The sequence below is a fragment of the Telmatherina bonti genome (assembly GCF_933228915.1).
Source record: "Telmatherina bonti genome assembly, chromosome: 6".
In the NCBI taxonomy this organism is placed as follows: Eukaryota; Metazoa; Chordata; class Actinopteri; order Atheriniformes; family Telmatherinidae; genus Telmatherina; species Telmatherina bonti.
In genome coordinates, this window is record NC_136624.1 from 21,346,308 (window position 1) to 21,361,580 (window position 15,273).

Below are 15,273 nucleotides of genomic sequence, written 5' to 3' on the forward strand. Positions count from 1 at the left end.
TGGCTGGTGAGTTTACCAAAGAGAGACATCCTGCTGCATTCGTTGCTGTGGGTTGCTGTTTTCCACTTCGTTTTCAGGGTCTGATTCAGGTTCCAACATATAGGGCTGTATTCTATGTGTTGACATTGTATTTTTTTTTTTTTTTTAATTGAGTTCATATCCTTCTGTTTATGATATGTTACAATGACGGCAAAAGCAGGTGCGGTGCGCGCTCCCGATGTAGTGCAGTGGCGGGAGGCGGGGCGGGCGGGGAGGAGTCTCAATCCACTCGTTTTGCCCACAGGCTGATCTGACAGCCTACGGAGAGGGTCGGTCTGAAGTAAATAAAGCGATTTGTGACAATAACTCAATCAATCCCAGCCCTCCTGGGCTTAGAAATAAAAATAAATTAGCCTGAAATGCCCATAATAGTTCCACTTTAATAAGGCAATATTTGGTGACCATCAATCTGGGAATGGCTATGAAGTCAAATCCAAAACAATTTAAAGTTCATCATTTTAAGGTTAAAAAAACTTCACATGTGAAACCCCTTTATTATATTTCTAAATCTTTCCAGTTATGCTCCAGCATGTACAATGTAGTGTCAATCTGTTGGTTGCATGTCAGTTAAAGTTCATTACAATCTACAATTAGAAAAAGACTTGACAAATATAACTTCCTATCCTTTTCTATTGATCAGCAAGATTGTAAAGTTAAATCTGAAAAAAACGTGTTTTCTAGAAAATGAGACCAAAGTGGATATGTTTGGTAGAAATTAGACAGAACAGCAGCACAAATACATAACAGCCGCCAAGCATAGGGATGAAAGTCTGGTGGTTTGTGCTTGTTTTGCAGCCACAGCATCTGGAAACCTTGCAGTCACTTAGCTATTAGATTTAATGGGACAGTGTATTCAAACTTTTGACGAGTACTGTATGACAGTTTCCTGTGTCAAACGTGGAGCTGTCTGTCTGGCAGCTAAAGTTGGCTAGAATGCAGTGAATCTACAACAGAATGTCTGGAGAGGAAAAACGAAACAAGTAAATGTCAACTTTAATTTAAAATAAAATGGCAGGAAACCAAGAGAGAGAACAAACTGAACAAAGAAATAGAACTGATGTTAATAAATTATGTAAAATTACAATGATGTGAGAAACTGATAACATGATACAGAAATTTATTGCTGCTAAAATGTAGTCTACATGAATCATGTGGTGTATTTAGATGTTCATAGACTGCTTCAACGTACGGTTATATTTTTGTTGAATAAATTTTAGTCTGATGTAGCATGTCATAGTTTTGTTAATTGGAGATTGAACTGACAGAATTTTAAAACAACAAAATTATTTTAACATCCTTATGCCCTGCATTAAAACTCATAACTTGAAAGACTGTATCTTGTTTTACACGACAGTGCCTATGATCGCATTTATTAACGTCCATTTTCAAAAAGGATGGTGATGCTGAGCATTATGGACACCTTCCTCTGATGTTGAAAAATGAATGTATGTCGTCACCTCATCGCCTTTCGCAAGGAATCTAATTTAGAGAGCTCCAAGGCTCCCATATCTGAAAAGATAACTTCACTTCTTTCTCCACACAATGTATGCAAATTTCATTTTGCAGTAGTTGGGGCAAATTTTGTGTTTGAGACTCGGCACTGTCCCAGATTTTTTTTTCAGCAAGTAAAATAATCTAAGATGTCAAAGTGTACGTAGTTCATGCAACCGAAATGGGATTCTTATCATGGAGACTGTGACCCAAATCATTCTGCTGCATGTAAGTGGAGGAAAGATGAATCAGATTTTGCAAACAGATATAATTTGGTGATAAAGAGACGGGATAATTTGAACATTTTCTCTGTGCAGATAGTCCAAGCAAAATGGACCTTTCAGGAAAAGCCTAAAAAACTGACACTTTGCAGCACTGTGCAAAGACTGCCCTTCATCATTCAATAAAATATTTAACATTCTCAAGTACCACCTTTATTTCAAACTACTACAATATACACTTATGGTGAAATTAGCTGCTGTTTGTTTGATGCTTATTAACAATGTCTAATGAGTTGACCAGTTGCATGCACAGCCAGTCATCTATTCATTTTCTGCTGCTTATTAAGGGTCAGGACACGGGGGCAGCGCCTTAACAAGGGAAATCCACACTCCCCTCTTCCCAGCATGCACAGCACAACAGAGTCAATATTTACTCTGGGAGTAAGAGATAATAATGGCATTAGCTTTCCCAGTCACAATTCACTTACTTTGTAGTCTCCCTCAATTACAACCAGTTTACTTGTTAGCATTAGAACAAGTGACCATCAGGCTCTGGACCTGGCAAGTTTTCACAACTTGCTGAATTATTATGGCCTCAGAAATGTAAAGTATTGTATAAAAATACAGCAACTCTTTCATTTAGTCCCAACCAACCCCAAAATTGATCACGGATGTGCATAAATGTATGCATGTAAAAGAGCTTTTAATTAGAATAGCAATTGGTCACTATTACATGACAAGCTCTTACCATCAAATGACAAGAGAAAACTGTGAAGTCTTTACAGTTTGATACTGACGCTGAAGGCTCAAAAGAATCTTTTATATCAAAGATGTCAACTCCGGTCCTGGAGGGTCCTGCTACCCAGCATGCTTTTATTCTTTCCCAGGTCTAATATATCTCACCGAAAATAATGGGTCATTGTAAAGGAGTTGACAAGAAGCTGTTTGATCAATTTGATTTAATTCAGGTGTGTTGGATCAGGGAAACAATGAAAACCTGGTGGCTAGAGGTCGTCAATGACTGGTGTTTGATTTTTAAAATTTTTTTTTTTAATATATTATTAATAATCACATGAAATTCTGCAATGAATAATGTTAAAAGTAATTATCTATGGAAATATTGAAGGTCTAAAAGTAGATAAAGGTGTGAATCCAAGGCAGCCAAGTTACCATTGTTCCATCCTCAAGCTTATTACAGCATAACTCTCAGCCTTAATGGTCCCTCACATACGATGCAGTCTGAACTCTGACAGCTAAATAACACTCAGCCTGTTTTTTTTTCATGCAGTTGTTCTGCCAGACTACACCTTCACTATTCACAGTTAGATACAAACTCTGCAGACACACTGTTGGCTTGAGACGCTTGACATCTGTTATTGCTCTATCACCTTTAAAACGTTGGCCCATTCAGTCTTGTTAGATAAATACGCCACTCTCTTCTTCTGAAATAATGCTATGCTATTATGTGTTGCACTCTGCATCCTTTTTCTCATCCCTGATGAATCATCCCATGTGGGTGTTGTTTATACCCTCTGTATGCCTCCTTGCCTTGAAAGTATGGACACTGTGTGCAGAGTTACTGTGGTAACAAAATTCAAACACCAAAGTGCAGCTAATAACCAATGTAGCTCACTGCAATGCTTCATCAAAGAGAAGAAAGTCTTCAGCTACAAACCAACATAGACTCAAAGGATGCCAGAGGAGAAAACTGAAATGCTTGAAGAAACACTAAAACTTAAGAAATTAAGTTTCTCAAGAACAACTATTGGAAAGGAAATGAGAACAAACCACAAACGCCCTTTAAAAATTTCTGCAAACAAATATCTATAAAGCTTTCATATTGTAAATGTTTTTGTGAAATGACAAATTTTCAAATTCATTTCAGTAAAAGTTTATCATTATATAAAAAAAAGACTGTCAGTTTCTTTAAAGATAAATTCGGATGTGCTGGGCTGATTTTACAAACAGTCTAGTTCTCATCAATACAACATATTGTTCATCACACAGATATGAGAAAGGCTGATATCACAATGTATTATATCTCTGGTTTGATCATGTTTGCAACTGGTACGGTTTAGGGTTTAAAACCTTTAGGTTGTAGTTGTTTTGTGTTTTGGTCTACAGTCTCAGAGATTTTGAGGAAGGTCAGAAAAATATTATTTGTTTATGTTTATAACTTGGCCCTCCTGTTGCACTGACCTATAAACTGTTAAGCCCATCTCTTTTTGAAGACTCTTAATAGCCTCCTGGGAGGAAGTGAGATAAAAATGAAGGGGTGATTTACGAGATGTTTCGAAGAGTTTGGACTCAGTTCCCCATTAACTTTAATAGGGAAGTGTATCCAAACTTTTGACTTTTAGTATATGTTGACTTTGATAAACTAGATAAATAATCTATGATTAAAGTCCTGCTGTTAGTTAATCTGTCATATAATTATTCTATCTACTCATGGGGAGACATTTAGACAGGAGTTAAACAGCCCAGACCAAAGGTTCCAGCATAAAATGGAGCACAGTTATTTCCCAGTTACTATTATTCCTCTTTTCCTCATATCTGACCTGGAAACTTAAAACATCCCAATTATTTTGTCAAAGCTCAGGAGGGTATTTGTCCACCAATTGGGAGGTCAGTGGTTTGATCCCCCACTTTCCCAGTTTGCTTGTCCAAGTGTCCTCAGGCAACATGATGCACTCCTAATTGCCTCAGATGCAGGCCTATCATGTGTGTTTGAGATACATGTCATCAAAAAAATGCAGCAAAAGCTGAGTCAACGTGGCCCAAGAACCACTGTTTCCCATTATTAATTAAATACACCTACAATATGTTTTGTTGGCTTTGAATATTTTGTTACAACTGGAGGTGTCAGAAAAGCTTCCACAAATCTCACACTTACTTTATGTGCTCTAAACACAAGCTACAAGTTAGCATTGTAACTGATGAAATGCTATTATACCTGCTGTGAATCTCCTTCTGTATAAGGCAGCTTGGTGGACACATGAAACATAATCTCCTTATTATGGAAACTTGTGTAGATGGATTCCGTCCCCGTCTGCCCATGAGTGACATCGAGCCCACCCCGAAATCTGGAGAGGCAAAAGAAACATTTTCAAGAGCTGAAAGCAGAAATAAGTGACAGACAAGGGACAGGACAAGAGCGATTCAGGGGAATAGACAAAGAGAGGTGCACAGCCAAAACAAAGGACAGAAGAGAGATGAACAAATGCTGTTAGTGGGACACAGGTGCATGCACGCAGAGCTCTCTTTCCACCACAATCATTCATCATTGAGAGAACGCCAAGGGCGATTCATCTGCCTACTCAATCACAATGTCAGCAACACTGCAAATATCAGGTCACTCCAAGTTGGTTTTGTTCTGAGATTCACATAAATCCCACTCTGATCAATAGCTAACTAAATGCCTGCTTCAGGTGTGTGTTTGCTAGGGCACTTCAGAGAAAAACTAGCAAAAGTTCTTAAACTAATATTGACTTGAAATTGAACTTAAAAGCATCCAAACCCTTTAAAGTCATGAAGCTCAATCTTCTTTCCAAGAAACTCCAAGAACTCAACAAAGGCAGGGCTTTCTTCCATATTCCCAAACAGCTCCTCCTCTGATGTCTGTAAACAGGAGGCAAAAAGTGTTTTCAGGACTGATACATAACTTCAAAAGCTAAGATTAGCTGCTGCATCTCTGAGCACATTCACCTGGCCAAACTTTTGATAAATGACTCCAAACTTGAAGTTGTTGCTGATTACATGCTCATCAAAAGTGACAATGAGCCTTGATGCCTGAGGATGAAAAAAAAAAAGGTAACTTTTAGTGAGGTTGATGGTGCTGGAGTGTTGATGGATGGCAAGGAAGCAAATAAAGGACGAATACCAACCTTTGGATAGAGGACAGGGTAAAACCTATCTACGTTTACTTCTTCACAAACAAGCTGCAAATTAAAGAAGCATATTGGGATTATGTTTTCTTCAAATATAGTAAAATGGCATTTGATAAGATATTCTGTGTTAGTGATTACCTACCTTTGCCATCTGAACCACGTTGGGAAACTCAGTGAGGCAGGAGATGGGAATCACATCCTGATAGGTTTTAAACTTTGTGCTGAAAGGCAAATAGTGTGAAAAATCAAAATGCTCACTGCTTTATTTGTAATCCGAACCAATCCTTCAGGTTTTAGGCTTCTATTTTCTTGGCTTTCATCCATGTGAACTATCAATTCAAATTGGACATTTTCGATTGATGTGTGCAGCTGGGAAACTTAACTGTTTTGCACCTGATGTCTTGGCGCTAAGAATGCCTGGGAGAGGGTCAAATGGACATTCTTTCTATTTTTATGAGCTTGCTGCTTACTCCAAGGAGTACCATGAACGACTGTGGAGATTCTAGGCTCAGTGAATGCAACAAAGTATCTCTGCTGAGAAAATCATTACATTTATACATACCATGGACAGTAAAACTTCTAATGACAACTGGCAAGCATTATTTTTGAATACGCAGCCGTAGTTTGGTGAGTTAAATCAATGTCATATTACAGGGCATCACCATGGCAACGCAACTGATTCAGATCAGCTGGCTTTTGATAAGTGAATGAAAGAAACATGGTGTAGCTTGGCAGCATAAAAAGTACATTGAGGCCAACATGAAATAGTTTCTATACTTGAGCATAATTAGCAAGTGTTTAAAAACAGAAATAATAATTTGTTAATTAAATGTTTACTGTGTGGGACCATGGCATAAGAGGATTAAACAACTCAGATCTGTGCATTAGACATTTATAATGCATCATGGTGTTCTAGACTGCTGATCGTGCATTATAACTGTTTAATGCACGGCTCTTTGTTTTTTTTTATCCTTATGTAGTATATCATGTGATATAATACAACTGTGGTGCCTCAAGTATTACTTCAGGTTTTTTCAAAATATTCTTAATTTCTTTTGCACTAACAGTTAACTTAGATGAGAAAAGCCCATTGACTTTGCATAAAGAGGCTGCTGCTTTATGAATGTATTAAAATCCACCTTCCAGCAACTCAATAACTAATTAACAGAAGACATATAGCTTTGGACACCGCAAAACCTTCCCTGGAAGAGCGATTTTCCAATCATAGCTTAGTTAGTGTAATTAAGTAAGTTGTTCAGTCTGTCATGCATTGAACGTTTCCACAGGATAACAACATTTATAATTTATTCCCCTTCTAACTTCAGGATTAAAAGTAAAATTCGTAGGAATGATTTGAAATATGAGCACATACGATCTGACATAACTCACACTTATTGCAATGCCAAGCATAAAGCTGAACTTCTATAGCATAGAAATGACTGAGAACTGCTCCAAGAAGCAATCTGTCACCACAGCCACTGACTGGAACCACCAAGCAAACTTTAGATGGAATTCCAGCAAAATAAAATGTACTTTTTGCATATCCTGGAGGTCAGAAACATGATTTAGCTGTGTCCACGCCTGTGAGTACTCTATCTGAGGTGACAGTGGTTGATGCCTGCTCACTACAAAACACCTCTCTGTAAAAACGTGGGCTGAGTGGCCACTACCTCATGGCACACTCATCTACTTTGAAGATCTATTAACAAAGAAAGTATGCAGCTATTAAAATCTGAAGAGGATTGTCTGCTGTATTAAAATTAATTCACAGTGTTATGCAGTGTACTGAGTTATGCCTTTCTCCTCCATGTCTGTATTTAGCAGAATGTGAGGGAGTGGGGAATTTTAGTGAGTGAGCATGGTTTTAGGCCGTGGTGGGCGGCAGGCATTGCACTCGTACAGCAAGGATGAATAGAGTGATGATTGTTGAGTACTTCTTAGCTCTCCTGTAGAAAGTTACTGTTTATAGAAAAGCTTGGATATTTTTTTACTGCACCATACAAATACAGGCCCAAAGTATTATGCAACTCTTGAATGGCCAAGGTGAATCTCAGCTGCGTTCCCATGAGCTTTTTTTTGTCTCTGAGACCACAGAAGTTATGGTATTAATGATTGCATTAATGTAAATGCTTAAGGTAAATTGTTTGCTTAATAAAACTCTTAGCAGCTGCATTTTTTTTTTACCATTGTTTAAAAAAAAATACAGGAAAACGATGTGGAAAAACTGGAGGGAAAGAATTACTAATGCACAAATATGAGTGAACAAAAGCAAATGAATAAAATGATTTGTTAAAAAAGAAATAAAATGAATGAAAGCCAGAAGTTATTTGTCATAGTTACAACAACTGTCATCTACTATTATATACTAAATATATTTGATCTTTGTCACGTTAATGAGAAGCATGTTATCAGTACCAGTTTTAGCTGATCCCTGTGACTCACATGAAGAGATAATTTAAGTATTTTAAAACTGTGACACTGTGACTGGGAAGCAAATTAAGTGCAAAACAAAATACTTCTTGCTTGTCCTGTAGTGGTAATGGGGTGACCTTTCTAAAGGACTATGTGCAGTTAAGTCATGTGAGAAAACAATGCATGTTGAATAGTCGTGTAGTTTGTGCATGTGTGCATGTCTGTGTAAGTGCGTTTGAGAAAGACATTAATGAGTGTGGTTTTAAATTACTATGTTGCTCATTTTGGTGTGGGAAGGCTTGTTTTTACTTTAATATGCATGAATCGTTCACATCATGTAAAGCGCATTGTGTTGCCTTTGGCAGGACAAGCGCTGTATAAATAAAGTTTGATTTGATTTGCTTTCATTGCAGGTTTGTTGCCAGGAGTATTCAAACAGTAGGAGCTGTGATCAACAGGAAACAGACAAAGGGGGAGGTGAAAAATCGAGTCAGAGAATAAAAAATTCTACCGTAGCATCAAGCGCAGATGCTCCTGATCCCCAATGACATCATACTTCACTGAAAAGACCAAGTGACCCAGGGCAGCATCCATGGTATAGTAATTAAAGTGTTCCTGGGGGCAAATAAATGGAAGAAAGGTTAACAGAAGGACAACTATTCCTGCAGCTACTGAGGGTGACACAATAATAAAACTGTGATGATGAATTGGCATAGAAGAGGCACAAAGAGAAAAACTCCTCTAATCAGTAAAAAAAGAGGAACTGTGTTCTGGAAAAAGTGTAAAGATACAATATACCAATCATTTATGCTTTGGGATATAACACATAAAGTGTGTTGAAAGTAATTTATCACACTGTTATATAAAATGGTAAAACACTAATTATTCAGTTTTTCTTGTGGTTCACACACATTTGCATGGACTTTTTCACTCCACCACTTTAAGAGAGACTACTACAAACATTAAAGCATCGTTTGCAATAGTTATTTTAAATTGTTTTTAATTCTTTGCAAGTCCTCCCTATGCAGCTATAAAATGATCCTGTATGTAGAAAAGGTCATTAATGACAAGCGATGAGTCCACACACACACACACACACACACACTCTGAGATTTTTGTCATTTGTTTTCACATGATCTTAAATTAAATGCAAGTAAGCTAAATTCCTGGAAACTGAAACCAATATTTTTATGAGAAGTTTCACTTGTTTGCTTCTTCTTTTAGTGGCAATTGCAATCTAAGGCAGCTGGATAAGAAATTGCCCTCCCCCAGTCGTCTCTCCTAACCTAAATGGTACATTAGAATTGAATGAAAGTATAAAGAAAATAATGAAAAAAGGCTAATACTATTTTAATAATTAAATTTTTAAAAAAAAACCATCATGAAATCAAATGCTTTTCACTATCCTCACCTTGCCCATGAAATGTTTTCTGTAGATCTTGGCAGTGCTGTTTGTCTCCAGTTTAATGTAGGAGGTAGGACAGGGAAGTTGATCAGCCTCTGGAGGATTTTTAGGTTCATGATTGGTGCCTTCAATCCAGTATCCTCCAAACTGGGGTAGCAAAATGAGTGGAAAAGGACTGCGGCGGCCCAGAACCTTACAGAGAAGGACACCAATAAGGTTAAGAATAATTATTAATAAAAGTTCTGGTTGGGTATAAAGCACTGCATTGCCATAATTACAGAGAATCTAGACATGTACCTCATGGACACTAGGATAAGGGATGTAGTCCTCCTCTGTCTGCAGGTAAAATAAAAGGAATGTAAATTACACTGACAAACAGAATTTTCTGAAAGACAGCAACAATACAAAACAAACAAACTTTCTCTACCTAACTTTCAATTCACCCTTTTTTCTAAATGCTCTCTGAAGAAAAGCTTTTTGGTAGGAAGTGAGAATATGAAAAATGCTGAACACATTTATCAACCCAGTTGTGATTACGTAACTTTGGGAACCCATTTAAAGTTTACATCTGGCATTTTATAACCTGTAGTGACTGGGTGCTAAAACCTCTTGGTATTGGTGTGCAAAAAGGTCAAGAAAATTTCACTTGGGGAATAAAGTGATATGCAACGAGCTATGCATGAGGAGCATCCCTTCAGTTCCTGCCAACAAATGCATGCTATTTAAGTAACATCAGTGGGCCTAAAACAAACATTTTATATTTGAAGTCACTCTGTAATGACCATATTCACTGAGACATTAGGTTTATGGCAATTCATACACTCTGAGATGCATTAACTCATTTATTTTTGTTTATTGGCAGACATGCACTTCCTCTCTTTCATGCTGCCATTCTTTCCTCACAAGGATGTACTTGAAACCAACGGAGCAGTAATGAGCCATTTAAAGCTTATCGAACACCTTTACATTTTACTGGGTAAAAGTTGATATCACTTTTTCTTGCACAAAACACAACCTTTCTGATCAAACTGCAACGCTGGCAGTAATTAACACAGGGATGATCAAAGTTTAAGCATGATATATTTTCAAAGGACCCAGCAGGGGGGCTAAAAGTGCTGAACCAGAAGCTATTAATTGCAGATTTATTTAACAACACATTACATAAGAAAAATTATACAGAACATGATGTTTTAAGAAGGCTTTTGTAATTATTTCTTGCTTTATTATCTTCAGGAAACTGGGCCAAATAAGACAGCTACATAAAAATGTTTCTGCCTTTATACTGTATGTTTAAGTCTCTTTTTCAAAATTCACTAGTACTAATTAAGGGAAACCTAACAGCTCCAATACAAAGTAATATTTTCTAACAATGTTACACATTCATTGGATTGAATAAACGATTGCCCAGGGGTCTTTGTTTCTCAGCATACTTTATTACGGAAGACCAGCTGTCTGTGTCGAGATAGTTCAATAAGAAAGTGGTGTTTGAGCTCTAATCATTGCAACATTAATAATAATAAAATGTTCTATTCAAGCTATCTATGAAAAAATAACCCAACAACATTCCATGTTTTGTTATCTTAGTGTTTCTGTCCAAGTAGTACTTGGTAAGTGACTGGCAGCAGGTTAGATTGCATCCGCATTTCTGGCAGCATTTTAGAAAATAGTCTTTCCAGTTTCCACATAATGCTATCCCACTTCAAACAGACCCAAATCCAAGTTTACAAAACCTGGCTGCTGTATACACAGCACTGTCCTCAAATCTGTCCAACACCTGAGCCGAAAAGCAGCATCCAGGCCTCGCTGAGCATCATCAGTGTCCAACTGTGGTTGGCTGATTGGAAGCAAACATCTAAAATGGCTTTAGATGATTTTTGGAATGCCAGCCCATGACAGTGGGGGTTGTTCCAGATGCGTGCGAGTGCCAGTGGTTTTAAATTAAGATGTTAAACAATTAACAATAGCAAATGTGGTGAGTTACTAATATCTTGCACATTTGTTTTGTTTCTTAGACAGCAACATTTTGAATCATGTGTACCCTCATTAAGTTGACCCTCAGACCTCATGTTGAGCCCAGTTAGCTCCCAGTCCTCAGCAGTGACTGTCTGCCTAGGTAATAAGACAGCAGAGGATGTTGCAGTCCCAGTCCCTGCCGAGCACATAAACTCAGTCGGGGAGCATCCTAAAGCCTGTCTGACAGCTGATAAGGAAAGGTTTATAACTCTGCTATTCCAGATGCTTTACCAGACCGTGCTGTACAAGAAGATGTGAGGATTTGCAACTAACTTTGAGGGGAGGAGGGAGAGGGCATCTCTGCTCATCCATTCTGCAACCCTGTGGGGAGAAAGAAAAAAAAAGAAGAGGTAGTGCTGGAAAAGGTGTAATATCTACACAACCTGTTCTCAGGTGTACAAAGACACACAAAGAGACCCACACTAACATCACCACGGATTGTCAAGGTCTATGAAACGTATTCTGCAGCAGCACACTTTGTGGCTATTCTTCGTAACAACTGTTCATGTTTACTCAGTGAGCTCGATCACCAGATAGGCCACAGAAAGGGGAAGTTAAATTGAGTGATAACTTAGAAACTATGGTTGGAAAAAAAAAAAAAGATAAGCAGAGGTTCATAAGAACAGGAACGATGTTTCCAACAAGCTTTTACACAGATATTTTTATAAATAATTACACTCGAGGGCCAAAAAGTGCAAAATAGAACTTTTCAGTGATTAAATCTTCTCTCGTTCTGCTGACTTGTCGGCGCTGACAGTTTCAAATAAAAAGAGAAAGATGAGTAACAAAGCATTTTCTGATCAGTGGTCGGTTTGTGGAACACCCTCCAGCAAAGTTTGAAACATGCCATATTTTATGCCATTTTTAGGACTAAGTCAGATAACTCAAATGGAAATCAGATACTGCTTTTATTAAATTTATCCAGTGAAAATGGCTTCTCTTATTCTCTCATACTGTCTCTGAGAGGAGCACATTACTGCAGAATTGCTTTGTGACTGTTGTGTGGAACGTGTACTCCTGTAAAATCCAGGTGCTTAGCAACCAGTCAAAAACAAAATGACTGAGTTAGAATAACTTTTAGATGTTTTAACTTTCAGGCTTTAAATGAATGCACAAGTGGTATTTGTCTCTACAAATATGTCCTACCTTATGACAGCAACACTGCAACTCAGACAAGATGATTTCCTGTCTACATTCTGTATGAACCTTTGTTAACAATAATCCTTAATTCAGTTTAATGAATTAATCTAATACAGTACATTTATGTTAGTTTTAGTTTTTGTACACGAAAGAAGATTAAGCACCTACAGTAGATTTAGAGCAATATTATTTATCATTTCAGACTCATATAAGATGGTATAAAGTAAACATACTCTCAGATCAAAGTCCATGTTTAAACTGCAGTGTTCCCTCTTCCATGGGCTTTAACTAGATCAACTATGCTGCCTGTTTATGTCTTTGGGACAGCAAGGATGCAACAAAACAAACTAGATGTCTAAGAATCCACCTCAGCATAATGAAAAAAACACAACAGTTCACACATCTGATGATGCGGACAAAACTATCCAGCTGTAAAGGGAAAACACAAAGGCACTGTTCAGCACATACAGAAACATATGGTTTCTGGAAACAGCCTGAAGCTGCAAATACCAAAAGAATGGATGGACACACAGACACACAGACACACACACACACACACACACACACACACACACACACACACACACACACACACAGAGAGAGAAGTGTTGTTCCAGCTGGTTTGAAGGCTGAGGACAAAAATAGCTGGGAAGGCATAAGAGAAAAAAAAAAAAAAAAAGAGTAGAGTCTCAAAATAAAGGTAAATGGAAATTTGATGTCCCAACTTGGACAAATTCTGATTGATTTAAGCCTGGGAGAGAAGAAGCTGACAAGTTTGAAGCAGTGAACACAAATGGCTGAGCCGGGAGCTAACTTACAGTACCTGCATCCTCTCGATCATGGCAAACAGGTCCGAGGTCTGTGGGGGAGAGTTGACACAGTTCCAAAAAGGGACATGGGTTTGATAGTTCAAAGAGCAGCATTAATATGTTTCCCTGTTGTCTCAGTCTTACTTCATGTCAGTGACAAAGCTGGCTGTGCACAGTCAGAACACAAGGCTTCTTTTCAAAATTTCTCATACCCACTAAGTAAATTTCATCCTGATGCCGTCCTCCAAAGCATTTCCCACCCTGCTTGACACTTTTCTCACTGAGGCTCCATCCAACACCAGGATTGCTCTTCAAATTGTGCCTCCATACTTCAAGACAAACACACTGTAAACAACTAACTCTTGGGGGGGAAGCCTCAAAGCTCCATGGTGCTTCTCTCTGTTGCTAAAGCCAACAGCTCATCTGACTATGTGCAAAAGCCAAATTAGCTGGAAGACACTCCAGTTTTCTGTCTGAGGCACACAGTCACATTAATGTGTGACTGAGCCACACTTCACACTACAACCTATTAGGTAACACGCAACTACAGACTGCACCAAGAAGGAAATATAAAAGAAAACACTGACTGTTTAAGAAATCAGATTCCTTTTAACAATGCTGCTTTGCAATCAACATATGGGCTGCTGGTGTGCTGATACCAGTGAGAACAGTGGGACTTAGATTCAGCTACAGAATTTTCACTTCAGCACACCTCAAGTATTCACAGCAAAAGAGCTGAAGTGCTTTGCTCTGCATTTTGTCCAATTAGCAAAGACACCGGTGGTGGTTAGAGTCAAAGAAAATACCCTAAGGCATGCATCTTTTATCTGCAGAGGCCACATTAAAAATCTTAGCAGCTCCAACCTGTGATGAAGGAGGGCTGCAACAGCTCTGACAACTGTGCATGTTGTAGGGAGCATCCTCAGTTCACCATGTAACACAAGTGGACTGCAGTGCCAAGCTGATGTTTCCACATGACAGCTTAAATTTACTAAGGGGTGCTGCAGGCCTCCCAAAACACATATGCAGACATAACCACTGGAAAGCATACACATACATGTAAATGTTTTCACTTGTAACAAACAGTCTTTTTGACTGACATGCACTGGTGTCATAACACACATGCACAAATCCCCACATATCTGAACCCTGACCTAGTAAAGCCAAAGGTGCAGCTCCAGCATATGGTTGCGAGAAATAAACAGTTCCATATGATATTCAGGGAGATGCAGCTTCTCTGCTTGCAAAACAAGCATCAACAAACATTTTCCGGTACTGACCAGATTATCAGTGAACCAGGCAGTCTCCACGGTAACCACATTAGGGTTTAATCTTTCTAGAGAAAGGGAAGAGGCAATGCTTTGTGGAGGCACTCTGTTGGTCCAGAGCTTGTGCTGCATGGTTTTGCAGTTTCATCTTTTGTCTCATAACAGTCTTTATAAAGAGTTTTTCTTTTACACGTATCTTGTGTCACCAACATGTGCCTAAAAAACAAAACTAGTAGAGCATTTCAATAGTCTATGATTATTGGTATCCAGTATTCTACATTATCAAACAAACTCTAGGCTTTGTCTCTAACCTGCAGCAACAGTAACATGAGAGAAAAACTTCACATCAAATAACAAATACTCACATCACTGAGACATCGTCTGTTAAGCAAAGGCTTAATGGGAGGACTGCTAAGAAGTCCACTCAATAAAGCATTCTTTGCTATCCTGAGATCAGTCATAGTTCCACAAGTACAGATGCAGGCGAGCCGACAAGAGTGAAGGTGTTGATGTCACCATCAACCACGGAGAAAAGCGAGATTGTCAGTGACACTCAACACTCGCAGTTGCTAAGGCTGTGAACTTAAA

The 15,273-nt window shown here is 38.3% G+C and overlaps 1 protein-coding gene across 1 annotated transcript in view; it reads right to left on the bottom strand.

Moving 5' to 3' along the window:
• The window catches only part of rap1gapb (RAP1 GTPase activating protein b), a gene marked incomplete at its 3' end in the record, with an annotated part of 25,905 nt that extends 12,441 nt beyond the window's left edge, over positions 1-13,464 (bottom strand). Inside the window, exons 1-10 of the mRNA XM_079242029.1 lie at positions 13,432-13,464; positions 11,742-11,789; positions 9,753-9,791; positions 9,462-9,647; positions 8,562-8,665; positions 5,781-5,859; positions 5,636-5,689; positions 5,457-5,540; positions 5,269-5,369; positions 4,705-4,834 (exon numbers count right to left, since the gene is read on the bottom strand). Coding sequence (XP_079098155.1) covers positions 4,705-4,834; positions 5,269-5,369; positions 5,457-5,540; positions 5,636-5,689; positions 5,781-5,859; positions 8,562-8,665; positions 9,462-9,647; positions 9,753-9,791; positions 11,742-11,789; positions 13,432-13,449 — 843 coding nt within the window. The 5' untranslated portion in view covers positions 13,450-13,464. The remainder of the gene's footprint in view (positions 1-4,704; positions 4,835-5,268; positions 5,370-5,456; positions 5,541-5,635; positions 5,690-5,780; positions 5,860-8,561; positions 8,666-9,461; positions 9,648-9,752; positions 9,792-11,741; positions 11,790-13,431) is intronic.
• Positions 13,465-15,273: the final 1,809 nt, after the last annotated feature.